At 37.6% G+C, this 27,895-nt stretch overlaps 4 protein-coding genes across 13 annotated transcripts in view; 1 reads left to right on the plus strand and 3 right to left on the minus strand.

Moving 5' to 3' along the window:
• Positions 1–6,162, minus strand: part of LOC105690577 (maternal protein pumilio) — a 65,423-nt gene extending 59,261 nt beyond the window's left edge. For 5 of the 6 annotated variants that reach the window (XM_012408492.3, XM_048660138.1, XM_048660139.1 and 2 more), the window contains exons 1-4: positions 5,479–6,162; positions 4,810–5,031; positions 4,324–4,452; positions 3,361–3,498 (exon numbers count right to left, since the gene is read on the minus strand). In XM_012408492.3, coding sequence (XP_012263915.2) covers positions 3,361–3,498; positions 4,324–4,452; positions 4,810–5,031; positions 5,479–5,562 — 573 coding nt within the window. In that variant the 5' untranslated portion in view covers positions 5,563–6,162. Of the gene's footprint in view, positions 1–744; positions 1,321–3,360; positions 3,499–4,323; positions 4,453–4,809; positions 5,032–5,478 lie in introns of those variants that run through there. The other variant, XM_048660140.1, reaches the window with a different exon arrangement.
• A 292-nt stretch (positions 6,163–6,454) lies between these two features.
• On the minus strand, positions 6,455–17,227 carry LOC105690646 (transcription factor E2F2). Of its 5 annotated transcripts, none has more exons than XM_012408635.3 (8): positions 15,921–17,227; positions 15,186–15,280; positions 14,563–14,696; positions 13,253–13,391; positions 12,826–13,039; positions 12,421–12,694; positions 11,939–12,290; positions 6,455–10,129 (listed from the first exon to the last, which is right to left on the minus strand). In XM_012408635.3, the coding sequence occupies exons 2-8, from the start codon at positions 15,262–15,264 to the stop codon at positions 10,005–10,007; spliced, it is 1,317 nt and encodes a 438-aa protein (XP_012264058.1). In that variant the 5' UTR covers positions 15,265–15,280; positions 15,921–17,227; the 3' UTR covers positions 6,455–10,004. The 5 variants fall into 5 exon arrangements, with proteins under 5 accessions (XP_012264058.1, XP_012264057.1, XP_048513951.1 ...); XM_012408634.3 differs by having other exon boundaries at positions 14,563–14,726; XM_048657994.1 differs by lacking the exon at positions 15,921–17,227 and adding an exon at positions 15,679–15,909.
• A 524-nt stretch (positions 17,228–17,751) lies between these two features.
• Positions 17,752–24,504, minus strand: LOC105690526 (protein archease-like). The gene is made up of 4 exons (XM_012408344.3): positions 20,090–24,504; positions 19,633–19,657; positions 19,116–19,320; positions 17,752–18,438 (listed from the first exon to the last, which is right to left on the minus strand). The coding sequence occupies exons 1-4, from the start codon at positions 20,139–20,141 to the stop codon at positions 18,253–18,255; spliced, it is 468 nt and encodes a 155-aa protein (XP_012263767.2). The 5' UTR covers positions 20,142–24,504; the 3' UTR covers positions 17,752–18,252.
• On the plus strand, positions 24,453–27,804 carry LOC105690644. The gene is made up of 5 exons (XM_012408628.3): positions 24,453–24,608; positions 26,007–26,099; positions 26,208–26,474; positions 26,676–26,834; positions 27,305–27,804. The coding sequence occupies exons 1-5, from the start codon at positions 24,539–24,541 to the stop codon at positions 27,451–27,453; spliced, it is 738 nt and encodes a 245-aa protein (XP_012264051.2). The 5' UTR covers positions 24,453–24,538; the 3' UTR covers positions 27,454–27,804.
• Positions 27,805–27,895: the final 91 nt, after the last annotated feature.

The following is a 27,895-nucleotide window of genomic DNA, read 5'->3' on the forward strand; positions in this document are numbered from 1 at the left end:
CGACCGAAGGGTGTATATCGAAAAATATCCTTCTCTATTCTCCGTTACATCGATATTCCGTAGACGATTAATAATCAAGAGTACGGAACTACCTCCAGAATATATATTTTATACGCGCGCACACAAACATCGATCCATTTCTAGAACATCGACTGGGTACGTAGACGTTAATTTTAACTCACTACCGCCTCCACTTCCCCTCAAATCGAATTAATGAATATTCAATCGTCGAAATTCTTTGGATAAAGACTCGCTCCAGTAAAAAAAAGAACAAGTTGAAGCCTTATCGCGATTATCTAATGCTCGTCCGAAAAGTGGAGGCAGAGAAAAAAGATTTTTGAATAAAGAAATAAAATAAAAAATGAAGATTGAGATTCGGCTTGTCACTTTTGCAATTCCAGATGCATGAGATGAAACTACGAGATTTAATCAATTTTGTTCACTTAAATCGCGTGTGTGAAATTTGAGTGATAAACTCGAATGCGATTTTTGTCGTTCTTCCCTATTGTTTTCTGTTTTTGTCTCGTTTTTCCTTCTCTCTATAATATAAAATAGGTTTCATCGATCGCACGGAGAGATACACGCAATCACGCAACAACGGCACCAAGGAGAAAAAATAACAATGAAAAAGTACGAGGTGAAACGACAGATGAATTTACAATGAATAATAGAAACTGATTCGTCTGATTCGACGGTTGATGATTTTCATGTATATGTGTTCTTTTTTGAATAAATTTTTTGTACCATATCAGCGCCCAGGTCTTTCATGTCGCAGTAAAGAAATAGGTCCCCCGGTGGCTTCATCCAGTCGCCTGTGTTCGCGCCCTGGCCGTATCCAACACCGAAACTCTCCACCGTTTTGAGGGTTATTTAACTGCACGTTATATTATTTTTACCAAGTATTGGTATTTTATTATGTAAACCACTAAAACCGGTGTAAATTCGTGTTGAATCGCACGTTCGAAACTTGATCTCAGTGACACGAGGCGGTTGCGTCAACTCGATCACACGAACGGACGGCGTTGAGCCGTCAGTGTATTTTTTTTTCTCTCCGTCTCTCTCTGCTTATACCCAACGAGACGACTCGCTCGCTTGCGTCTGTCAAACCCCGAGACTAGACGCTTCGAATTCAAACACTTACAACACTGATCGCTTGATATTTACACACTTATTGAGGGGTTGTTCACTTTTTAAATTCGTTTAAACATCGCGACGGCACCTCGCGCTAATATTTAGCGTCGAAATCGTCGAATTTACAAGCCGGCCTGCTGGGTACTGCTCAGCGAAACAAAGAACGACGCTAGAACTGAGCGACGCCAGGCGGCGCTTCGATCAACTAGAAATCCAATTCGCCACATTCACGTTGATGTTTTGTGTTTGACACCGCAACTTCGACTATGCTTTTTCCCCCCTTTTTTCTACATATTCCTAATTTTCATTCAGTTTTTCTTCTCTGCTCAATAACATCTCTGATCGTCGGCGTGGCTTGGGATTCCTTTCGTCATTGACAACCGATTCTTTTATTACCTTTGTTTCATCTCCCTTGGATTTTTTAAACATCCATTATAGGTTACGAACGATACATAAACAACGCGCGCTTTCGTTTCTGTTGCCATTTCGTATTCTACCTAATGACAATGCGAATTCAAACAATTTATTCATGTGCCAGACGTTGATTGTACGTAAGTCAGCACTTGAACAACTCGATCACCCTCTGAAATCTTTCTGCAAAAATTCATCCCTTTCTTTCCCTTTCTTCTCGCGAATATAATTCGAAACGAAATGCCTAGTTTCATGTTCAACTACACGGACAGCACTTATTTGCAAGTGACGGCAGTATTGCCGTTCGCTTTTTCGGTTATCCGAGCGATTTAATTGCTATAGAAATAAATTTGACAGAATACATTCAATTCTACTCGTGACTCCTTCGACTTGACGGAATTTTTTTGAATTGTTTTTCAATCAGGCTTGAGGTGTGTAATCGTGGAAGCACGAATATTTTCCACGATAAAATTCGTTATACTAAATAGATTCGTCGCTGGGACACGTGGGAGTGCGTGAAAATATAAGTAAAACAATTTTCGCATTGCCGTAGTGAAGGTCACTGTCTCGCGGTAAGTTTTGGCTTGCCAAATGGGCATATTATGGCCCTGACATCAATTCGCAAAGACCCCCAAGTTACGCAGCCTCGGACGTGATTTATCATGGCTAAAGCTATACCAAAAATCCAGCCCTAAGGTCGCGAGCGATTCTCGACCGATCTTACGCGCATTGACTGATAATGAAACGAGAGTACGTTGATACAAGAATTACGAAATACAAATCCATATGACCGTTTAGATACGGAAATAAGTTTAAAAATAACAGGGCTGAGGTGTGCTGTTTTACCCTAAATATTTCAAATGGAGATCAATAAGTGCAATCAAAATTAACTGGATTCGCAATAAATTTGTTCTTTTACTGATCATATTATAGTCTTTGGAATTGAATATTCAATATTATAAATTACGAAGCTATAAACAAACAGAAGCTTTGGAGAAACACAAAGGTATCCACGTAAGATTATACTTTCAGTATGAGAAATATAATATTAGTTTACCATAGATAAAGAGTACTTCGAATAAACTTCAAGTGGCAACTTGATCCTTTTCTCCATTAATCAGAAAAAAGAAATCGATTCTGAATTCTGCATTACTCTTATAGATTTGTAAGTGAAACTAATTGAAATGTTTCAATACCGATTTGTCATTTAAGAACATTATTCTGACATATGGAAAAAAAAATATTTATCATACTTGGATACACGTGTAATGGATCATGGAAGCGGAAGCACTAACTTAAACTTGTACTCATTCCGGTTTCTCAGTTGAATTGCAAACGGTTAGTGCAAGAGTGTGACGTTATGTTTTTACACAACATAATACACCATGGACTGTTGCAGTAAAAACAGATTTTCGTGGGCGGTTTGAAACGTGGGTTAAAACGCGTGGGAATATGTCAGTTACATACGAGTATAATCCTACTGTCGATCCTCACTTTGGTCAAACTCTGTATTTTGGCCTCGTTCATAGAAATTCAATCAATTCATCAATCGATCGTACAGAGCATCAGATTTCTCAATGCTCAACTAACAATTATAACATGCAACAGAGTTGAAACATGATACAATTTTCACTCATATTGTTTTCCTGCTTATGTAAATCTCTGGACAGTTACAACTGTCTGGGAACTAGAAGTTTCGGCAAGGTTTGCATCGAGTAATCGCAAGGGATTGCATCACGGTGATAAGAATTCGAAAATTTCATGTCCAAAGGTTACGAAAGGAAAAATAATTACAGAGAATTTAATGCTGCGACTTACCTGCCCATTTCTATACTGCTGCTGCTGCTGCTGTTGCTGCTGTTGCTGCTGTTGCTGGTGATGAAACAAAGCAACTTGATGCTGAGGCGTCATTTGATTGTTGAGGTAAACTAGATGCTCTGCTCCTGGACCTCCGCTCTATAAAACAAATATCAAAAGCATTTTAAAAATTTAGTCTATGGAAAATTCTAACTAGAATAAGTTCAAGTCGTTCTTAATTACCATCTTGTAAGAAACTTGTAAAATACAATAAAATGTAGCGGAAAAGTATTTATTTCAAAGTGAATCACGTGATCATTTTCACATATCCTGGCTCTCTTTCTCTCTCAAAAAAAAAAAAAAAAAAAGAATTGATATCCTTCCAAGCTAATTTGAATACATGAGTGAGGAAAAATGTATGGAAGAGGTAACAATGAAGCAAAATATTTCACAGAGGTTGCGATGTATACCTTATTGTTAGAAGGGGTACATGATGTAAGTCTGGGCAACTGCTATTATAATCTTATTGCTCATCAAGATTCTATTATCCGGATATTCATTTTTAAACGATTATCTCTACTTTGATGTAATTCGATTTGATGAAGATGGAATAAAAACAGGTCTACTCGACTATAGGATTTTCATGGAAATTCTGCTAATAATTTGACTCACTGAATAATGGCCCTTTGTGCTCTGATTTGAGTGAAAACTGTGGAACGTGTAAACTAATTCATAATAAATTGCAGAACAGATAGAAGAATAATTTTACTAATGAAATAGATGTCGCATTTAAACAGCTACGAAATAAACATCTATCAAAACTATTATACTTTGAGGCTGGACGTCACATTTCGAGAGCAGTTATCAAATGAACATTAACAAAGAATTGACATTCGTTGAAGTGAATAAAAGAGACTACATAGAAATCTATGAATCCTAATCTAGCACAAACTGAGAGTGAAAATATGTATAAGTTCTATTGACCTTTAATTGCATCGGATGTAATTCATAGGGCAGATGAACGTTGTTCATTGCTTGCAAACCAAGTTGCTGGGGTTGGCTTTGTTGTGGCACACCAAGCTTGGTCATTGGATATTTCCACTTGTCATGGTTCTGAAATAAAAATTGAATACAAAACTTAGACTTTTGTGAAATCGTACCGTGATGCATAAACGAATGTATCTTGCAAATTTGTATGATAGGTCACAGATTTTATTGTATCCGGGCACAATTCTGGAAAGTGCTATTGAATTAAAAATTTGGGTATATAAGATTATCGATACGCAGCTACTTGTTATGCATGTTTCCAGCATAAATTTGTTATAATTACCTTTGATAGAAAGATTGTGTCCGACTTTTTGAATTGTACAATTAAACATTAGTATTCGATTGTCGAAAACTTTGATTGTTAGCATTTCGACAGAGTGAAATTATTATGCATTAAAAGTGGAAGCATCTGTGGATTCTTACATTATCGATGATGGCATCATCGGCAAGAGCCCAAGCTCTAGCTGGTTGTTTTGTTTGATAACTCGAAGTCTGAGCATTGTAGTCTGACTCCGTTGGTCTTTGAAGTACGTATCCGACCATAGCGTCATCCTGAGCTCTGCCAACCCCCATTTGGGGAGTCTGACCAGACTGTATGCGCACCCCGTCTCCACCTGCCATGATTTGCGCACATTGTTCTGCCTCCTGGCAACACAATATAATAAATGCATAATTAATATATAAAAAAAAATACATATCATGTCTTGAAACGTGTGGTACACAAGTGATGGTCTGAACAATGCAGGATTCATAAAAATGTTATGGATGCTCAAAATAAGTTTTTTTCTTTTTTTTATTGTTTCATTTTGTTGTCTTCAGGTTTTTGATATAACTTTGGTGATATTTTCAAACGTCGCCCACACGATAAAACATAAAATATTCATAACCAAAAGTATCCACATGCAGTAATTGAAATTTAATTAGGCTCATCAAAGGCAAAGAGAAGAGGATAGTTGAACGGATGCAGAGGGAAAAAGAGAAAGAGCAAGATACGGGAAAAGAGGAGGGGAAGCAGGTGAGAGATGAATTACGCATGGTATCGCATCGTAAAAAATTAATACAATTTCTGTATGTAATGAAAAATATACGAACGGTGGGTATGTGGCCATTGGCAGAGGGGTGGTGTAACTGTATGGGGGGTGCCGGTTCGCCCCCGCCTCCTGGTAGCCACTTCATAGCCTTGTCAAACACTTTGAACGTGATTTGTACACTATTTAAGATTGAAAAACCGTATAGACAACGTGCACGAGTATCTGTTAATTTAAAACCATTATTTTCGCGGCTAGCATGACATTTCCAACAGCGAAGGGGGTACAGCGGTAGCAGGCAACCAACCAGCAATGGCAGCCCCGACTAATTTTTGACAACACGAAAACACAAAGAGATTTTTGAGAGTTTAGATTTTCCGGTTGAATATTCACTTATTACCAAATGCCTCGATGGTTTGGGAGTGGAATAAACAGGGGCACGGGTTATTATCGGCGTATATTTAGCACGGTGTTAGATGAAACAGTTCCGGGATACGTTAGATAGACGCTATGCGGAAATCCGCAACTCACAGTACAGAATTTTACGCGGTTTTTTTCTATCGCTTAGCGGCACGTTGTCGTAAAACTAAAACTAAATACACTATTCACAAGTATTTACAATGACGCCGGAGGTTTCGGCACGCGTGATGCGGCATTCGCGTGCGAGGATGCACCGCGATTTTAGCCAGATCTTTGTCGGTCTTCTCGGCTAGAAACGGCGGCTGCCAACTGCCGACATTTTTCTTTCTTACTGTTGCGCACGCGCAAGCCAATCGCAGTGCATGTCGGAACCCAATCCAAATAGTGCGCGCGAATCATCGCGATTATTACCCCGCCAACCATTGATATTTGAATTTCTTTCAACGGCCGACGCCAGATAAAGGCAACTTCGCTTTCTTAGGCATCTCATTAACGTAGTAAACGAAGTATATTGTATCATTTTTCAAAAATGAATAACCGAATTCGTAATACATAGCAACTTTCTTACAAGGGTTTGTCATGGGAAAAGGTAATGTAAAAAGGAGATAATGACAGCCAAGTATTTTTGCATCACGTTACACAAGGGTATATTTCATAACATTCTGTTCTGGTGTTCAGCAAGGTATGGCCGGGAGATCCGACTTTCGGCACACTAGCCCGTTGGTACATTTTGGTGTATCAATTATTATGCTTATTTTTCAAACCGATTGTAAACTGCAGTCTGTTAAACGATTTAGCCAAATACCATTCACGTGAAGAAGAATTGTGGCGCCCTACAGCATTTCTCACTTCTTTTGGCCTCGCTGTCCAAACTGCAGTTTGACAAATATGATGTGAACAACACAAGACTGTAGGCCCCAGCGAAATCAAAAATTAAATTCCATGTTATATTTACTTTCGGATACATACTTATGGTTCCATTAGTCATGAACGAAATTCAAATCTCAGCTCAAGTTTCAACCTTTCGGATATTTAAAAAAAAATATGTAATCCATCCAAATGGTTCATGAGCAGCTAATGCCATCAACGATCAAAGTGAGCAACCCTCGTGGCAGTTTAGAATATACCAAGTTAATGTTTTAAACCAATCTGATGTCACGTGTTTCGTTTAACTGAAGCACTTTCTAAGACAAATATTTCAGAACAGCATAAATTTCAGTTAATAGATAATCTGCATCGCACGTTCATGAACCATAAAAGTCTTACGTATTATTAGGTTTCTGAACTAACTCTCAACTTCATTCCCGAAAAAAAAACAGAGGTAATATTGCAAATTAAGTACGTTGCATTGAATCTTCCGTGTCGTTAGAATGTTGGGAACAAGAGCTTCATATTTGAGAATCGCATTATTCGTCGGTCAGGTCTGACTAGACTTTTCCAAAACCATTGATGAAATTGTTTAACAGACTGCAGCACATAGTATAAATATAGCGTTAGAAAATATCTATTGAAAAAACCAAATCAACATTGAGAATCAATGACGACTCAAATGACTGGAGTAAGGTGACAGATTGCCATAAGAGTCACAGTATGTGCTAGATTTTAGTCGCTTCAGAATTCTCAATGGTAATTTTGTAGATAGAAAACATTTCCGGTCATTCACGGGAAAAACGGAGAATGCCTGTCGTATATAGTACTTATAAAAAAAGCGTGCTCATACTAAATATGGAAAAAACTTATCTAATTCTTTCCATCTCGTTGGAGGTACAGCAAATAGTAGTATAGTGTGATACTTGACACTTCCACGGATAGGGAGAGACATGACTATGGCTATTCGATGGCTTAGTATCATATGATATACTAAATAATTGTACTGAACCACCTCTGCCGTGTTCAGTGTTATAATTGAACGCCGAAGTTGTAAATCTAGTTTTGTCTCCTATCTTAATTAGCACCGGACTCCTCGAAAATGTCCTGTATTACCCTTCATAGCATTTGATTACAGTGCAATATAATAAGTAACCATATAAACTAACATTTTTTTTATTTCGATAATGATTGTAATAATTAAAAATAACTAATTAATATATATCCTATTATAACCATAATGAAGAGTCAGCTATGTTTGTCTGTCTGTCCTCTTGACGTCGCGATGTTGTTATATTATGTTAAGTATTTACATTCTGAGAAATGTGTGATAATTGTTGTGTAGGCACTATGGCTTTGGACGTACGCTAAGTTCTACGTTAGTGTACATCCGTAAGAGGCTTCTAAAGAAGATGTTTCTCTATGCACTTGGTAACACATACTTACGGGACTATAGAATAAATATTTTCCTGGATTTCCACAAACATGAGACCTGTTCATCTGCGAGTAAAAGACCCAATCAACTTTGTGGTTCAAGATTTCTATTCGCATTCCGAGTTACGCAGTAAAAATCTTTGTACAGTAGCTCACAAATGTAAGATTAACAGGTAACTCAGATTTGCCTCTCAATTCGGCAACTTAGGTAACGCAAACTTTATTGTGCTAACATTTCTAGTGATGTTGATGTTAATTCCAGGCTGATTCACAAATCAAGTGATCTGAATAATTAACTGATGCTGGTCATACTCTCTTTCATTTCCTGTTAATAAATGTGTACGCCAGTAAAATCTTCATTTTATCCCTCGTTATTTTTGGGTTGTTGATTAAATATCTTGACACAAATGTGCACCTTAATTTTTAACACACGTCGCCCATCACTTTACTATATTACACTCAACTTATCAGTACAGAAACATCTACTTTACAAGCTTCTTATTTGGTTCCAGAATAGTACATTATCCTGGTAATATCTAAGATGATATACTAGTAATAATAATAATAATAAAATAATAATGACAATATGTTTATAATAAAATAAAAATAATAATGATAATAATAATAATAATTATAATAATGGTAATAATAACAATATAAGTATTAAATATGCGTTTACATGTGAGAATAACCTACGGGATTTCTTGTACGATGCACGAGTCCGTCTCCATCCATTACAGATACCTAACAAGTAATAGGTCATCAGATAATAGTACATTTTCAGTAAGGATATCAAATCTTGTAATCAGTCGACATTGTTTTCCTTTCCTTGTTTCATGGATCTATATCATGTACATATATATCATGAGCTAACTTTCTTAATACAATTAATGAAAATCTGGAAGTAAATTAGATATTTGAATAGAATTTTTAATTTGTTTTCAGTAAACTTGAGTGGTTGCTCCAAGGCAAGCATGGATAACAGAGAAACTCCAACATCCAGTATATGAACTTATTATAACACAGATATACACACAATAAAAGTCTTGCAAAATAATACAATGAACATTTTCTTTTTCTGACAAGAAACCATTCAAAAAAAAAAAGTACGTTTGAAACAAATACAGACTTTTTACAACCGAGAATATAAACGAAAAAAAATTTCTAAAATTCAAAACAAGATAAAATATAAAAATGTAATATGAAATCATTTCTTAAATGGTACGTACATAATCAACGTCGAATTGGACGCTGATTAATTCTAAACGTAATAAACAAGCTTCAAAGATTGCGGATGGTTGTTTTTTTTTTCTTCTGCTTATGAAACTTTAATTTCGTTTCGCCATGCATATATTCTGAACTTATCATGCACATGTAATGGGCACATACCCTCCTTCCATTTATCCTACTGCACTTTCTGTAACGGAGAGCCACAGAGGTCCAATTCCACTCTTTAAGATGAACTAATTCACTGATGATGAAGCCAATACAAAAATCAACGACCCCATTAGAATTTTTGTATTTATATTACCGTTAATTACACTTTGATTCTTGAATTCTGAGCTCTGCATTCAGCGATACTAAGAATGTTAATGTTTCTAATACAAATGGGATCAATCTATAAATTGCATCTACCACGTTTCCTACTCATTTTGTGATCTATGATTTGTATAAAACCTGAGATGGTAGTTTTTATTCCTAACAATTAGTATTCAGTTTTGATGTTCATTTTTGAGGTAGGGATAACTCATGATTGGCCTAAAGTGGAGTTAGAACTCCATGGTTTTCAGGTACAGAGTTATATTTATAAATCCTAAGTTTGACTCGGAGACGAACCCAGAATAAAAAACTGTAATAATAACGGCGTTCCTAGAACTTGAAATCGTAGAGATCTGACAAGCCCTCTCCTACGTCTAACGAGAACGAATAGTCATTCTCTGAAAGAGGTGGTTCCAACGAGAGTAGCGGTTCATTAAAATCGAGCATGCTCACATCTGAAACAAATAATCGATAAAATTTTAATATTACACGCTAGATCGACAATTGCGCATTGAATGTTCCATACGATGAAATCTATCAGTATGATCACTTTTTACTCTCAATCTGTGGAGTATTGTTAATGGCCTCATATACTCATCATACAGAGAACTTTGTCATGCTATTACTGAAGTCATGTTCAGATCTCTAAATATCATGCAAGCACACAGATTGTATTATCATACTTGCTAAAATTATGCGCATGCGTTAAATATAAGTATGGGTTAAAAAGAATAAAGAATCTCACAAATTGAGATCAGTTTTGTAGCAGTTCGATGTCGGTAAAAGCAAAGGTTAGCATGCACAAAGATTGTTCAGATGAAAATGAGATTCAATTTGGTTGGCGATAATCCATTTTTCCTTGTAATTATCAAGGGATCGTGTACTACAGTTGATGAACATTTATGAACCCTTTGCTTTGCCAGTAGATATTCAAAAATAGTATGAACACCAAATCTTCGGATTGCTCAAGGAGCTATACAGATCTAAAATATGATGGATTGCCCATTGGAGAATCATATAACAAAACGCCAGGTGAAGTGCCTCAGAATATTTTCTAGAATGCAAGAATATTTTTAAAACGTACCTTTGTATGACATAATTTGCTGCACAAGACCGTTACCTAACTAGAACTCAGCCTGTGATGTGACTTATTTAGATTACACACAAGTCACAGCCAGAGCTCCAACAGGGAGCGGCTACCATTAGCCGCCAGATCAACATGTGTATCCAAGTAAAAATGTAACCATAATATTTCTTTACATGAATCAGGAGTCTGTTTGCAGCATTTAATCTGATTTTGTATGTTATTTCCAGATGGTCATTATGGTTACTATCTTTCTGGATTTTTCAATTCTGCATTCTAAATCATCCAAGTATTGCGTTATCTTACTTTCATGAAGAGGAACTGACAGAAACAGGCGATGATATTGCTAGACTTCATCTCAAATAATACAAAGACATGCAACTAATGTTTAACAATGGAATTTATTAAAGAATAAAGAAAAAATGTTAAATCATACAATAGAGGTTGGGTTAGCATAAAAAAAACAATTTTTGCATAAAATTCCATACTAAAGAAAAATAGAAAAAAATGAAACAATAACAAATTATCTGGCAAAAGTATACGCTTACAAAATTATAACACCAGAAGTTATTACTATACATATATGTATAATAAAAATCCCATTCAATTCCATTGCCTAGATAGAAGATGATCGTGTTCAAGTGAGCAGAATAGTGTAAGCAAATAGAACAGAATGCCATCAGAATGGCATAAAAGCAATGTCTTGAAATAATGCTGCGCAAAAATGAAGTTTCATGGCATCACGTTCCGGCTCTTTTTTCAATAAAAATGTATATTGAGCACGATATTGTTTGAAAAAAAATGTAGGTTTACAACGTCAGATTCGACGAGTATGAAAAAAGGATACAAGAGAAGAGCATACATATTTTGGTTTGCATAAAATTAGAGGGACTGAAAACAAAAAGCAAAAAAAAAAAAAAAAAAAAAACAATGCAACAAAAAGCATACATACTACCATAGTTATTGAGTTATAAGATTACTGGATTGCCAATAAAGTTGTAAATACCTGAAAATCTATATCAATAAATAGACTACCCAGCTACAAGCTCATTGCTCAATAATGCACATTTACTTAATTACAGATTTTTTTTGTTGAAAGAGTGCCTGGTGAACTCTAATCCGTAAAGAAGAGGCTGGAGAGAGGATAAAAGCAGGAAGCTGTAAATATGGTGTATTGTACCTGGTGCAGCATTCTGATCCTCTGTCTGGAGTTGGAATCTGCCACCTCCCATTGGCCCAAAATCGTCAGACTCGCACAGAAGCGCATCTCTGAAGCCTGTGGAAGTGATAGGGATAGGGGAGGGAGGGTTGTTTGAGGTTGTGGTGTTTCTGCTAGTAGTGGAGGATATAGAGTCAACCTGTTCTTCACCCCCACTGACCAGCAGTTCAGGAGGTAGAGAGGGCAGTTCAGAAATTTTTGGTCGAGGATTCGTCGTCGAACGACTAGGGCTATTCAGAACCTTGGATCCCGGATCATCCGGACATAAGAACACTTCGATTTCACCGTGCGAAGACCTCATATATATTTGTAGCTGAAACACAGAAATAAATACATTCTGACATATAGAATGAATTCGAGCACTCTGTAGGATTATGAAAACAACATCAAGTCAGTGATTGTTGCAAGGAAAGAAATGAATATCAATACAAACAATGAATTACCCTTGGTTCTCCGAACGTACTCAATGGCTCAGGCACGTTCAGAGTAGCTTCAGGCGGAGCCTTAACTGCCATTATAGCTTGCTCTCGATAAGCACTGACAGAACGCAAATCGTGGTAAGTTACATAAGCGTATTCTCTATCAGCGCATAATTCACGCAGATTTTTTTCAGCCCCATGAATCAGACGATCTAATGTGTTTTCTTTAGCTTCTAAATAAGCTACTTCTCTTCTGAGATCAACTACGTCCTTCTGCTCACCTGGTAATTGACCACCCCTGAAAATTTATAACAAATATGATGCATATTTTTGTAAAAAAGTGAACGTGGGAGATATTGTCGATTAATCCTATGGAAATGGGGCTAGAGTTTATCGTGAATAGCATGTGAATAAGTGTCCAACACTCACTTCCATTGAATATTGTTTTTGCTTTTTTTTTCGAGTATACCAATTCCTTCCAGTACATTCGTGATGTCATATATACGTCTTTTTTGGACCTCCAATTTTTCAGAAGCTACGTTCAAGTCCACCACACCATCACGACTGTTTTCAACCAGATTTATAAATTTTTTGGTCAGCAAACTCAAAGACGTATCGTATCTAGTTCTCTCAACAGTCTTATCTGCAATGTGAAAAATAAAAAAATTAACATTCTCTGAAAAGTAATCATTTCAATTTCACAGGAAATCAAGTTGGTATAGATAATAAAAAAAACCAAACAGGATCACCTGACACTATTGCCCTTAATGTCTTGCAAATTATTTATGTCCTGCAATTCAACGAATAAGAGATAAACAGTCTCATAGTTGATTATTTAAGAAATTAAGTCACTTGCTTTTAGTCGGCGTGTGTCCAGTTAAAGAATTTGATGCAGATCGTCTGCGTTTTCCACGTGGAGCTTTAAATGCAGACTGACTAGTCCCTGTAGATCCCACCTCCAAATTCAGTCTTCTTTTAACTGCCTGAACTGAAATCTGTGAGAAGAATGAACCGATCATTTATGAGTATAATTCACAAGATCAGAGTTCTAATGAGCCTTATTAAAAACTAAACGCTCAGTTTATTCCATCCGTAATAATCGCATGCCAACTGTAAATATTCGGCTTGCTCAACTAGTCATATGATACTCCCACAGTTTGTACGGAAACATTTTGATCAGGGTTACTGAAAAAAATTTCTTATAAGATTTCCAAATTCATTGCTGGAGTAACATAAAGTTAGCTAGATTTAACAATCTAAGATGACACAGATTTAGTTGCTTAATGAGTCAGTATTATTAAAAATCAACAGGCTAGTAGAAACAGCCTTTTAATGAGTACTATTTGTAACATGCTTTTTACAGATCTGAAAGTGATTGATTTTTGTAAGTCAAAAACTGCCTGTACGTGCTAATTATTATTCAATTCAAAACATCGAGAAGAATTTTCAAACTGGATTAGAGGGTGACCATGTACAGAAGAAAGTAAACTGAATTATTGAGTTGGTTTAATAAGATTGAATAATGAATATTTTTCCATGAGTTTTTGATTATCAATTGTTAGCCAGATAGATGTGACATAAGTGAACAAGTGAAGCAATCTCATGCAGCTGTGAAGGCAGACTGGTCGAAATGATAAAATGGCAGACATGTTTCCAATGTTGTAAGTGAGAAGGACATGATAAAGAGGTCATAAGCATTAAACTTTTAAAAAATGTAGATGTTTACTGAATACCAGATCGCAATGATATGAACTTTCGATAAAAACTTTGACTTTCCAAAATTCTCCAGAGCTATTTTGTTTTCACTCAAAAAAAGACATCTGAACATGTAAAAACAAAACAAAATTCTAGGTCATTGCACAGAATATGCTTTATTTACTAATAAGCATGGAATTATGTAGAGAAGAAACATGTTGAGATCACATCAAGGTAGTAACATCTAATGAAAGCTCGGTTTTAAGTTCTAATGAGAACAAAACTGGGTGATTGCCAAATCGTATGGAATTTTTAGTTTGGAGTGAAAGATGTCAGATTAATAGTAGGTTTTCCTGCACACAGGTCAATCTGTAGTATTGAAGATGTTGATGCATAAATTAAGTGGTACAGAAATTAACTACAAGGTGCTCAAAATTAAATGAAAGAAGTATGACTTGATCACAACGTTACCTCTGCACGTGGGGGTGGTTGTGGGGGTCTTCTTGATATTTGATAACTAGGTGTTTGACCATACTGATGGTCCTGCAGATGAGGACTCGGTGTTTCCTCAGATATCCTTTCCGTTTGAACTTCGTCCATGGACCCTTCGTCGATAAACAATGACTTTGATTTAACTGTGAGCATTATAAATGGCATTGAATTTCCACTGAACACCCCCGATTCAGTTTTAAACATGATTCCTCCAATCAAAAACAAAACTCTCACCGATAAAAAACCAACAAATTTCTATTGAGGACAAAATAACACGCCAACATTTCACATAACCAACTCAAATGTTATGAGCTTGTTTGAAACAAATAAAAAAATTCATAAATATTAATAACGTCTGAATTTGGGGGAACTCTCAATAAGGGCCCAGTAAACAAAAAAATAAACGTTATATACAACTAAATGTTGGCATAATGCTCATTGCAGCTGTTGTAAAAGCTCGTAAGAAGATAGTCTGGAATGAAATTTGGGTCGATGTGAAGTTATTAGAAGTACAAAGTGTAAGCGTGTCCTATTTATCAGAATCGTCAAAAGAACAAGGACTGTAAGGGTGGAGTTATGCAAATCAACGTTGAACTGCTTACCTAATTTGGCGTGAGCCATATCGGGAGTAACAGACCCAGCTGGGTCTTCGAGGACCACTTGTCTCCTAACACGAGACATTGTGACAGTTCTGCCGCTGTGTAATGAAAGGGTAGTCATTTTTAGGCACCCTTATGCACGAGGAGAAGAGTTTGCAGTACATTAGAATTATGACAAGAATAAAGAATGAATTGAGCTAGTCAATTGTTTTCCAAAATAAATAAATGTGCGTGGGGGTTCTTTCTCCCTATTTTCGAATCATAAAAACCTAATAATTTTAATAATAATGGAATTTTGAAGAGTGATAATAATGATAATAGCGACACATTGCAACAAATTACATCCTAATCCATGACCAAGCCTGATATGACTATTGGGTGTTACCCTTGTGAAATAATTTTATTTTCGAAAGTAGATTGAACGGTTGAAGCAAGACACTTAAAAGCCGGAGGTTTAAAGACCCTGTAAGATTGCCAGAATTCTTCAAATTCTGACCGTGATGCTCCCAGGGCATTTTCGGCGACACGTAGTAAAGGGCGGCTGCCCGTGTGATTTTTTCCAAACATATTTTCCACGGGTAAATGAAAAGTTTTATTATTAACTATATTTTTTCCAGTCACTCCGAGGTCTGATCTATTGTTTTAAGATGACTTAGGCAACTTCCGACAAATGTTAATTGAGTTGGAAAAGGGATTGTTCGCCGATCAGCAGTTCGGTGTTGTAAAATTTTTACTTACTTGGGTTCGGAGATGTGTGTATTTTGAGAATGTCTTCTTCCGGAGAGACACGTTACAATATTCAACGACTTTTTTTAATAGTCATATTAATACAACGTTGCGTTCGTCGCACGTTTTTTAAATGAAAATGGAAATAATAAGACGCTTTAATGCCTCAAAGGATGTATAAAATCTTACGGGCTCGCGGCCAGGCTCTGGCTCTAAAGCATTCGAGCGGTATCCATTTTCTACCGAGCACACGGCCCTACAATTTTCCCTGTAACTTTTGAACACGTTGGTAGATCTAGGCTAAAAAAATATCAGGGTCCGCGGGATACAATGAGGCTTAATACGAGCCTACTTTGATCATATTTACTCTACCAAATGGCAAGAAAATAATTACTATTCAAGTTCGCACACGAGGCCGGCTCGTGAGCTGGGTCGCGCTGGCAACTGGCTAAGCTAGGAGACTGAACGGGACGCGTGTGTGTGTGTCGGCAAGGGCCATCTGCTGGCTGCTGGCTGAGGAGAAAGCGAATGCGCGCCAAAACAGCAACTCGTATTTCCCGCAATCTTTGTTGCCAACAGCCCTTGACGATTTCCCTTTGTAACTTGGATAAAATGTTTATCAAACGATACGTTAACACCCGTATCTTCTATCACGAAGAACTTCACTGTGCAACGCGTTCCCATTTCCCGAGGTCACCCCTCTTTAAGGGTTAACCGGTACGGCGGTTCGTACGTTTTAACGTTAGGTTGGCACCTGATTCCCCCCCATAGAGAGATATACGCGCAACGGACGTAAAAAAGATGAGAGAACGAAGTAACGATACGTAACAACAACAAAAGTTAATTAATAAATAAACATCCAATCTAACAAAAATATCGTCTAAGCAAACACCGGGACTGAGTTCTACGCTTTCGATATTATCTAATTTTACGTCACTGATATAACGCAACCGATTATTATACGTATTGCTTTCGAAGGGCTCTCGACGCACAGAGGGCCGAATGCATTCGGCATCAGTCCCTTTGCCCAACTACCAAGCAGCTACTGCTTCTTACGAGGGTAGGGATGGTATAACGTCAGGACCGTCTGCTATCATGCTATTTTTAAGTGTCTTCATGGGGCTCCGAAGAAAATTAACTAGCTATATGAACGACCTAGTTGTAGCGCTCTTTGCAGCTATACTGCAAAGATTATCAGTATCCGCATATTCCTCTAATTCTACCGCTCGCTACTGTGAATGAATTTCGATAACACTATAGAGGCGATAAATTACATATACCAGTACATTGTAATCTGCGACCTCTTGAAAAACTCCCTAATTATTACGAGCTACGCTACAATGTATTCCAAACGAATTAAAATTTGAAACAAACACCAAACATTTATTTAATCGTCTCGAGAACTAACAACCGGCGTTGTTACCGTCAACGAATACCGTTCAAAAATAACGTATGAAACCACAATCAGGTTGCTACTTTGTATATACTGTAAAACTACATTGTTTCATTTTAAAATGCTCGAAAGGTCGTTGTATGCGATAAATTGCAACAATGAAGAAATCGTATCTTTCGTACGACCTTTTTCATATGGCGCCGCATAGTTACAATTACATATCAGAGATTACATCACTCCCCACTACGGAGACAAGGAAATTAATCGTTGGAATTTCGTTACTCCTTGAAAAATTTACTTCTCCTGGACAACGTCGTTTCCGTTCAGATAAACTAGACTCACCGATAATATTGCAGCTCACAATTAACCACGATTTACATAGAAAGTATAATTATCATCATATTCCTTGTTCAGTCAACAATATGAATAAAGTAAGATTTCACAGCAAGAATAAAAAAATGCTAAATATAATATGTACAATACAAAATTTTTCAATAAACAATATTTTCGTTCGTACAATAATTCTTCCCAACTAATTTGATGCGTAGATGCTACAATGTCAGTGAATACATGTTAATGCGATGGTGACGTTTGATTCTTTTGAATTGGGGTAAAGAGGTATGGACACAAAAATCTATGAATTAAAAATCGCATGATTAAACCCCAAGGAATACGGATTCCAGGAAACGGGTTCGGGAAGAGAACGCAAAAGGGGGAGGGGGAGGTCCGAGGTAATGTTGAGCCAGCCCTGCGCGTGAGGCTAAGAAGGGGGCCCGGTGTTTCTTTCGTAACGTATTTATTCGAACCCCACGTTCTACAAAAGGCCTGAGGAGGAGAGGTAATTCTCCCTCTCTTGAAATTAAAGTATTTCCCAAGGCAAGGGTCCAAATGCCTTAACGATGGAAAGGCCACGGAAATAAGGCGATAGGAAAATTATTCGGGTTATGGGGATTAAATATCGATGATTACAAACACTTCCGGTCTCTCGTTAACAGGGCGATCGTAAATTTGCATTGCTGAATAAGTGATAGCCTTAACTTCTGTTCCTTGAGGATGTTTTCCAAGCGTGAATTCCTCTCCTAACGCCATTGCTTTTATCTTGAAGTTTTCGACGTCGAATTCCGTGATCTTCACTTTCTATGGTGGACGAAAAATATCAGTTTTTCTCGAATGCTTGAATGGAAAAATTGAAAACTACACCCTCGTTCTATTTTAAACATTTCATTCCATTCACCAAGGGGTTGGAAAATTCGGAGACTTGTACACAAAGAAAATTGGGACCTCAGAAAGGGAAAAAGGACAGATGCAACTGGATATGTTTATACTTAAGATTCTAGGCTTGATAATCGTAGTCGTGAATTTGAACTGCCAGCTGAGTGCCACACATACGTGCAAGGTACCCGGGCGTCATGTGCAACGTAAAGTGGAGACACATGTTGTACAATTTCGTGTACATTCAAATAACGGCCAGAATCAACGGCATACAGGGTGTATTATTGTTTCCCTCAGTTGACAAACACTTAGATATTTGAGTCTATTTGAATGTCATGAAAATAGCAGCCGCAAATCAACCAGAAATGACAGATTGACAACGATACGTATTAAAACGGCGGCGATATTGTTACAGAGATGGGTTTGAAAATAAAAAAGATAAGCAAGCGAGAGATATTCGTGCGTTTCTTTCCGTATTTCGGCGACCGCATTTTTTGTCGAAATTCAATTATTGCATTGCGGCTGAGGGGGTTGGGCGATCGTTAGTTCGAGAGGCGTGCAATTTGCCGCGAAATTTTAGGTATAAGCTAAAATTGACGTACCCTGGCTACGAGAAAATGCTCTGCGCTGAACATAAAAAGCAGTTCGTCCAAGAAATGAAACAGCAAACTCTGGAGGTCGTGTCCCTCGGCTTCCAAGTGGTGAATCTCCTTCATTTCCACTTTATCCAAGTCCGTCATGTACCCGAACATGGCCATTGCGCATTGCTCGAAAGCCTCTTCTAAGGTTTCGCCCCACGCGTGCAATCTATAAAATAAGATCAAGTTCATTACCTATTCTTTATATCGATACGCCGTACTTTTCATTGGCTTGTGAAAATTTGAAAAATTCCCTCGACGATGCATCACTTCTTACGAAATTTTATCGTGAGAGAAGTTTTTTTTCAACAATTTTTTGAAGACGAAACAAGAGATGGATTAAAAATCACACCGATATTTTTCAGTGGATAACTTATCACAAAAAAACTTCACAAATAAATATAAATTAAAAACAACTGATTTACAAATCATTTAAAAATCTTAGGCCCTGAAGTATTTTTGTATAAAATAATGTACTTACTGAACATCGGCTGTGTGATCCAAATCTGAAACAACAAAATATTGATGTACGATTATTTTTGTGACCATTGTTTTTAACAATATAATTTTTCTGCACATATTTTTCGAGAAACAATCTATTTTTAATGAATTGGAAAAATACAAATTCAACTGGATTGCACGTGAAAAAAGATGATGAAAAATTCGTTTTTTATTAATAACAAATGAAAGTATTGTTCGTGACAGGACTTTCACACTCAATTTTGAACATATTTCGAGTGGTAAGAACTTCATAAACGAAAAGCAAGCGTTCAATTCAATATTTGTATAGTTGATTGTTTTCCCGCCAAATCTTATCCGTATGCATATATGAGCTCACACTTGCCGGGAGTGTTGAAATAATAGAAATGAGGATTAGCAAGGATATTTAGTCAGTGAGATGGTCAAATTTTTCGATAAACATTCGTAACATTTCTTACATTCGTACTTAATTGGCGGAATCGCCAAGTCTTCTGCTGATAAATCTTCCATCGTGGTAGCTCACAGCTGATTGCCCACGTGAAAACGATAATCAGCTGTTCCTCCGTCGCTCACTGACAGACCAGAGTGGACCGAGTCATCAATGGTTCGTTAGTTCAGAAAGATTCGATGCAACGCTCAGAGGACGCTACCGTGCAGCCATCCCCAGCCTCCCTTAGTTTCCTGACGATTCAAATCCTTGCGCATGGCAGCACCGAACGGACGCCGCGACTTATCGACATCTTAGATCTTCGCTCGCGGTTCTGAATTCAGCCGCCGCAGCCTCGTCATAGATCGTTGAACGGTGGTTTTCTCTAATTCGAATAAAAAAGCCGACACGTGCAAAATTTAATCTACTCAAGTGGTACTCTGGGTTACAATGAACTTAACTCAAGGTCGAGTTGATTATTCCAGTCTACTATTCATTTCGGAATCCGGCTACTTTTCCCGATGGATTTTTCTTTGCATCGTTGGTTCTCATTTTGGTCCTCGGATGTTGAGAAAGTTCAATTTTTCAAATAGATCGGATTCGGAGCATCGTATGAAAATTTTCAGCTTTCTTCGGATGCAAAATTTTTTATTGCGTATATGTGATAAACCAGGATGTTCAATTTTTCATCCGATCGAATCGTATCGTTTGGTTGAATTTCATTGAAGTAAAAAAAAATTTTTAGGTATCCGAATGTCGGATGTTATCGTTCGCCTGAGGCAAACTCCTTTGAATTCACTGTAGATACTATTGAGAGATTACAAACTTTCCAATACACGTACTATACCGACAATTATTTTTGTGCCACATAGTCTCAAAGGATGAAAATGACCAAACTGCGTGTATCCGTACAGTCTACGTTATAAGATTTAATAATCTGCGAGAGGGAATAAATAAATGGCGGCGGGTATAAACGTGCAGGGTAGATGAGTATAAATGGCCACAATATGTAATACTATTCTACGATCTTGATACATGACGGCGCACGTACTAAGGAGAAAATGAGCAGTATTTATCCTCTGAATCGACATAAAATCGTCTCTCGCAGCGTTCAATCGAAAGGCTAGATAATTAAAAAGTGAACCGACGGTTCTCGCGTCTCATGTATGCATATTTCCAAAGTCATGTTATTGTCAGTTGTTCATGCGAGCCCGAGGCAGTGACGTTGGTTGTAGACATACCTCGGAATCGCTCCAGCCTGCAAGCTTGAGAAGCTTGGAAAAAAAAAAAAAAAAAAATGGAAATCGTTAAGAAAAAACCAGATAAATGTCTACTTGTTTGTTGTCCGCGCTCATATGTGTATCATTCAATCGTCATGAAATAAATAGCAAAATTCATAATGCGTTCTATACACGCGAGAACCTTAAATCGAAAAAATGTTAATTGGTCACTGTTGTTGTAGCCAACTCCAGATCGGGCCGTGTAATTTTCGTACTACGAGAATTGCGGAGTGTTTTATTTAAATTATATCAAACTATATCTCGATAATTGGTCATCGTATATTATTTATTTTCATAAATTAGCGCTTATTTGATCAATTAATTTATCATAGTATATATCATTTCCAAGGTTATTCGCATAATTATACGTATCGTTTGCTACTCAACGCTGAATGGATGAATTTTTTAACTCAAAAACGTACACCTGAAGTCTATAGCTGGTCGGATTCTGAGACAACTTATACATGTACGCGGTGGTCCGTTATAGTTTTATGGCGTGGGATTTCAACTAATCGAGTCTATACTTCTACGCAATTATCTTATTTCAAGCCTATTATGACCCTTCTAAAAATCTTGAGTCTATAATTTTTGTGGACACATTTTACTGAAAACGCGTATAATCAACAGTACGAGAATAATGTTTGATGTTACGTTTCGTGATGATTCACAATGAAAAATAATGAAAAAAAAAAATGCAAATCGTAAATCGTCAGTGCAAGGCTGGCGTACGAGATCACGGATAACCACTATAATGTGATGGAAATATTTTTTACGGAATCTCAACTGTACATATATGTATAAGACTAGGCTTACAATGAGATACATGATCACGTAGGTATAATAACGTAATTTCTGAATATATGCAGAAAATTCAATTCTTCCAATGATGGAAGGTTGATATTTGAAATTTAAAATAATGAACACCTTACCCAGACAGATGCGGTATCGCAATGGAAAAGATGAAACGAGAGAATTGCGAAAAATAAGAATTTCAAAAAGATTTGCGCCGAGTACTGTATGCTGCATGCATGAATTGTAAATTTTCCGAAGGTTAAACAAACTGCAAAAACCAGTTTCGCATTTTTTTTTTGGGTTTTAACCAAAACGCAGTACCAGCAAAATTTGAAGAGCACGATAATTGTCGACTTGAATAAACAGAATATCATTTTTCACACCATCCCGCGACTCCCTCATACTTGAAGGAACAGAAAATCCCAGAGGTTTTCTAGACGACGAGTTTTTATGAGACGAAATAAATTGCTCGTATGTTTTTGTGTTACACACGTATGATTTACAGCGGAAGATTTACACGCCGGACTTACATTTACTGGCTAAGAATTCACAGAGTTCACATCTCTGTTTGTAGCATCTGCTACAAAACGCGCAATAAATTATTAAGAGTTAAAAAAAAGCGTATCTTTTTCAATTTGATTAGGTATTCGATTACAAGACACAGAGTTTCATTTGAAAAAATTATGAAGATCTAGGATCGAAGTCGAGTACAGTAGAACGCAATCAGCTGATTGTAATTGGCTCTCTGCAAAATTAGTGTCCATCAGTTGATGAAAAATTCGAATCAAGGACATCAAATTCTATTCGACGGTTGACCATGAATAATTATCTCAAGGTGTTTAGGTAAAACCAAGAATAACTTCTGAAGTAGTGATAGTATTTCGAATGTAGGTCTATGTTTCAAGAATAATGGTGCGATTATTGTTTCTTTAGAGTGACAATTCAGTTTGGATGATTTTTTCGGCATGCATGAATCGAAGTATGGCGTGTAGAGGAAAACATCTTCAGTATTTCATCGATCTATGAAATTCATCTTACCGTATCTCCTTGTATTTATTCGTTGTAATCAAAGTCTCATGTTACGGTATAATAAAAAAGCGCCAAACCAGTCCTAACAATATTCACATACTACCCAAGAGTACACCGTTGAAGACTATACGTAGATTATGTCTATGGTAGATTGTAAAAATCTTCTCTGAGTGTTAACCGTCTGAGTTTAAAAAATCACCGGAATATGTTGAGAAGGCAATTTGCTTTGTTCGTTTTTCGCCAGGGTTATTTTCTATTGGAGATTTTATAGTATTCTCATAATACTATAAAATACCGATCCCGAAGTAAAAGTTTAAATAAATCCAACGACCTATAACATCGCGACCTCGATAATACATCCTTGAACTTAGATTTACACATCGTTGATAAACTTTGAGAACAGATCTGATGAGATTCGGTTTAGATTTTCAAAATCGTGGCGAGGTCTTCGCTTTCGTTTTAATGTCATCTTTAAGATCATCGTAGAACTTGCGAATCTTCACGGTTAATCCTTAAAACGGAGAGCGTTGATCCCGTGTATTTCTCGGGAAACAATTTTGATGAAATAATTCGATCAACACCTGCACTGCATCGGTCCTTCTGATTTCCGCAATTTGCTTCCAACCCCTGCACTCGAGGACACCATTGATCAGTGTGTCCATGTTGAATACTCACTATACTCTGTAAAATTCGTCATCCCACAATTGAGAACGTAAACGCCCATCCTGATCAAAACTGTTTTGATGAAAATCGCAAATTATTTAACAACGAAAAGTCAAACCTGACGGACAAGTCCTTGTAGATTTTCATGGTTTCCACGTTCGTCTGGGTATACCCATCAACTGCAGGCACTTTTTTCTCTTGTCGCTGTAACGCGTGATGTAAGGCAATTTCAAAATATCTGTGTTGTTGGTATCCGTGGTCACGGAATAACAACATTATCCCTTTATATATATATATAAAAGAGAAAAAAAAAAATCCTGTCTACATTATTGAGAAGGCTCGGTCTGAATTGCCATATAGTGCAGGTACTTTTCGTCGAAAGATTCCACCGTGGTACCCGTAACGGTATCGGTGATAAAAAGTGGGAATGATTTCACTGATTTTTGCTTTCAATTTTTCTTGCATTATCTGTTCGGATCTTTTTATTTTTACAGCGGATCGGGTTACCAACACTAGAAAATGTGGGCGATGGGCACGTTATAGGTGCACGAAACTGTTTCAGACAAATTCGACGATCCCCGAACGTTTGTAAGATCGGTGAAACAAGTTGGCTATGAACAAATAATCTTGCCACTCCGGTTTTACAAAGTCCTTGGCACGATAGTATATAAAGAGAATGTTGAAATGCTCCTGAGCAGTGATTTTCAAACATAGCAATGAAGAGAGTAGCAGTTACTTTATGCGCGGTTTTATCCGTTGCACTAGCGGCTCAAGAAGTTGAAATACGTACGGTTCAAGTTATTTTGTTTCACTACATTTAAACAGTACGTTTAGTTGTGACAGTGATCGTCATGTTACCCGTAATCATTGTAATCGACATCATTTGCAGACGTTGTCAGCCATTTTGGAACGCGCTGCGTTAATCGTATACGCAGTATATTACAGCGTAATTTTCATCAATGAAAATTAACGACCTTTATTTCCGACACCGGCGATTCGTGATCACCGGAAATGATTTCGAATCAATGTAGTCAGCAGATTTTTATTTCCGGGCTTCGAATATGTTGGGATAACGTACGGAAAAAACTACTCAAGTTTCGTGTCCCAAATTCGAGTAAAATCAAAGTCCATTATAGTCCTTTGAAAAATCTTGATTTTCGGCCAAAAATAATCATTCTCTTTCTATGATAAACGTCATCCCAGAAACACGATAGCGACGACTAAATCAAACTATGACCGAAACCGATCGGGATGTTTCGATTTTTTTTTTTCTGTTTTATTATAAATAAGCAGACGAGTTGCCTTTCGCACGATCTGCAATGTTTTCGCTCTCATTTCGATAAAACACTTTCGAATTTTGAGTGTTTTCGCAGTAAAAATGAATACCACGAGTACGTGTACAAATCAGCTATACGTGGAATGGCAATAATTGGTTCAGGGCTTTTGCCTGATTACCAGTATTCTTGTCGTCGAATTGACGTTGTCTTGCTTGCACGCGTTTACCGTCACCAGAAAAATTGATTGCGAAAACGCAACGAACAGAGAAAAAATTGTCCTGGAACTCGAGTTCCCAATGCAGCAATATGCAGTTGCGATCCGTTTTCATATTTGTTTCTTTATTTGCCGACCAACGTCTCGGTCAATTATCTCTGATTGAAAAATGCAAACTTTACAATTAAGCGTGCATCGAGTTACCGTGGGATTCATACTGCGATACATCGAGGGAGAATTGCTGTAGACGTTAATTCATGCATCTGAATATTCATTATTCATACTACGGTATTGTAAATCAATCGCGGGGAACTTTTTTCTCAACTTTGTTCATTTATCAAAGCAAATAGCGCGTACTCTGCGCACGAGATTTCTCGACGCATTAATGGCAACGAGAACAGGTTTCCGATCACCATCAAATGAAAAAGAAACAGAGTTCAAAGTTTTCTCGTATACTGGTATATTATAATACGAGGTCGTAAGGTTTACCGAGCCCAAGGCGATCGTTGGACTCGCGATTCGTCGCCGCGGTTATTCGACTTGGAAATCATTATAGACTCGAAATTTTTCATCATCCGCAACACCCATCGGCGCACCAAAGACGCACGCTACCTGTCGGGAGAGAAGAAGTTCAGATTACTTTTTTTCGTTGACAGTTGATAATTAATTTTTCTCCTCCTTTTCCAATTTCAGCGAGGAACATCAAACGCTGCACACGCGACTCCGACAAGTACAACGAATGCCTCAGAGACGCTATCCAAGATGGTATATCGAAATTCGCCAAGGGTGAGTTAAAAAATGATCGAATGCCTCATCGAGCGTATTTGAGGATTTTTGTTATCGGAAAATTTGGAATATAATTCGACGATCAATTTTTTCTTCGATCAAATTCAGGAGTCCCAGAGCTCGGTGTACCCGTTCTGGACCCTTACCTAACCGAATTACACGAAGTGACGTACGGAAATGGTTTTATCAACGGAAAAATGACGGTGAAAAATGCGAACACTTACGGTACGTCCAGGGCTCGAGTTTTGGGCGTAAAGGCGACCGTCGGTGAGGGTAGCCATCGTTTAGAAATCGACGTCTTGTTCCCCAGAATATTGATCGAGGGTGAATACAAGGCAGAAGGTAGACTGAACGAGTTCGTCATCGGAGGAAAAGGTACTTGCCTCGAACTTACATACAATATCGGTCATAATTATTATTCGCTTTGGAACTCTGCGGTGCGACCGCTAAATTTTTTTCTTTTCGCATTACGAATTTCGCCCGGTGAATCGCGATCTCGATTCGATCCGATGTTTCGAAAATCGCTCTGTATTGTACTCTCGAGCGCGATGTTATCAACGAATGATAAAATTTCAGGCTTCTTCAACGTGAGTATGGAGGGAGTCAGAACCATTTGGGACATCACCGGAAGCGTCGAGGACGACAGATGGGTCATAAAGCACTTCCGTATGCTTCCGGAAGTCGAAAAGATGAAGGTCTACTTCGACGATCTCTTCAACGGCAGCGAAAGCATCAGTAAGTTGATTTTGCAACGCAGCGCAATATTTCAATAATTTAGATTCGTTGACGCAGAAAAATACCAGCTAATTTGTTTCGCCGTATCAAGTGGTAAGTTCGAGGAGAATATTCGAAACGAAAATTTATTAGCTCGCGAAGATATAAGAAAGACAGGAATATTTGCTCACGTCCACATCCGAGAAATGCCTTTTGCCCCGAGGCTCGATTCGCAAAACAGATACACGAACTAGTTGCAGAGATTTCTAAACAATAATCAAGCTAATTTGCATCTCGTCGAGTATGAATATTAGAAGTGAACGCGTACCGCGGCTAGCTGTGGAGACCGCAAAACCTTATTCGATCACCCACAGTCGCGGTCGCACGGTTTAATGTGAAAGGCCCCAAGAAAACGTTCGTTTTCAGTTACGTCGACGCGAAAGCTTCTCAACTCCAAAACTGAACCACGTCCTTCTTTTATCAATTTACAGATACCGCAGCACGTGGTTTCATAAACGAGTACTGGTCGCTATTCTACAAAGAATTATTGCCCGTGACCGCCGTCGAGTGGGACAAGCAGATGACAGCCTTCTTGAACGTAATCTTCTCAAAATTGTCCTACTCAAAACTCTTCGCTTGATAATCGTGTGTGTAACGAGAGAGTCGACGATACGACCGGTACGAGGTGGTGAGAAAATTGCGGGCGGAGGACCAGTTCGTTGGACAAATTTCCAGAAAATTATTTATTTCGAACCGCGATCCGATCTAAGCAGCATTGATAATTCCTTAGCCGTTATATTTTCGAATAATGCGATACGTCGATTGTTCTTCGTTGTTGTTGTTGTTGTTTTGCTCATAATTTATTACCGGTAGATCAATGGCTGAAATTGTCAACCCGCAATATCGTCCTCGCCGAGTCGTTTACGTTCTTCTTTCGCATACATGTTTTGTTAATACTTAGATATGTAGGGAAATAAAGTTATGAAAATAATTCAAATTCGTCCATTGATTCACGCCGACTGCCCGTGGTGACCTCCCAATCAATTGGATTAGCTGATCTCGGAAACGACGAGACAAAAATC

This window comes from Athalia rosae, chromosome 1 (genome assembly GCF_917208135.1).
Source record: "Athalia rosae chromosome 1, iyAthRosa1.1, whole genome shotgun sequence".
In the NCBI taxonomy this organism is placed as follows: domain Eukaryota; kingdom Metazoa; phylum Arthropoda; class Insecta; order Hymenoptera; family Athaliidae; genus Athalia; species Athalia rosae.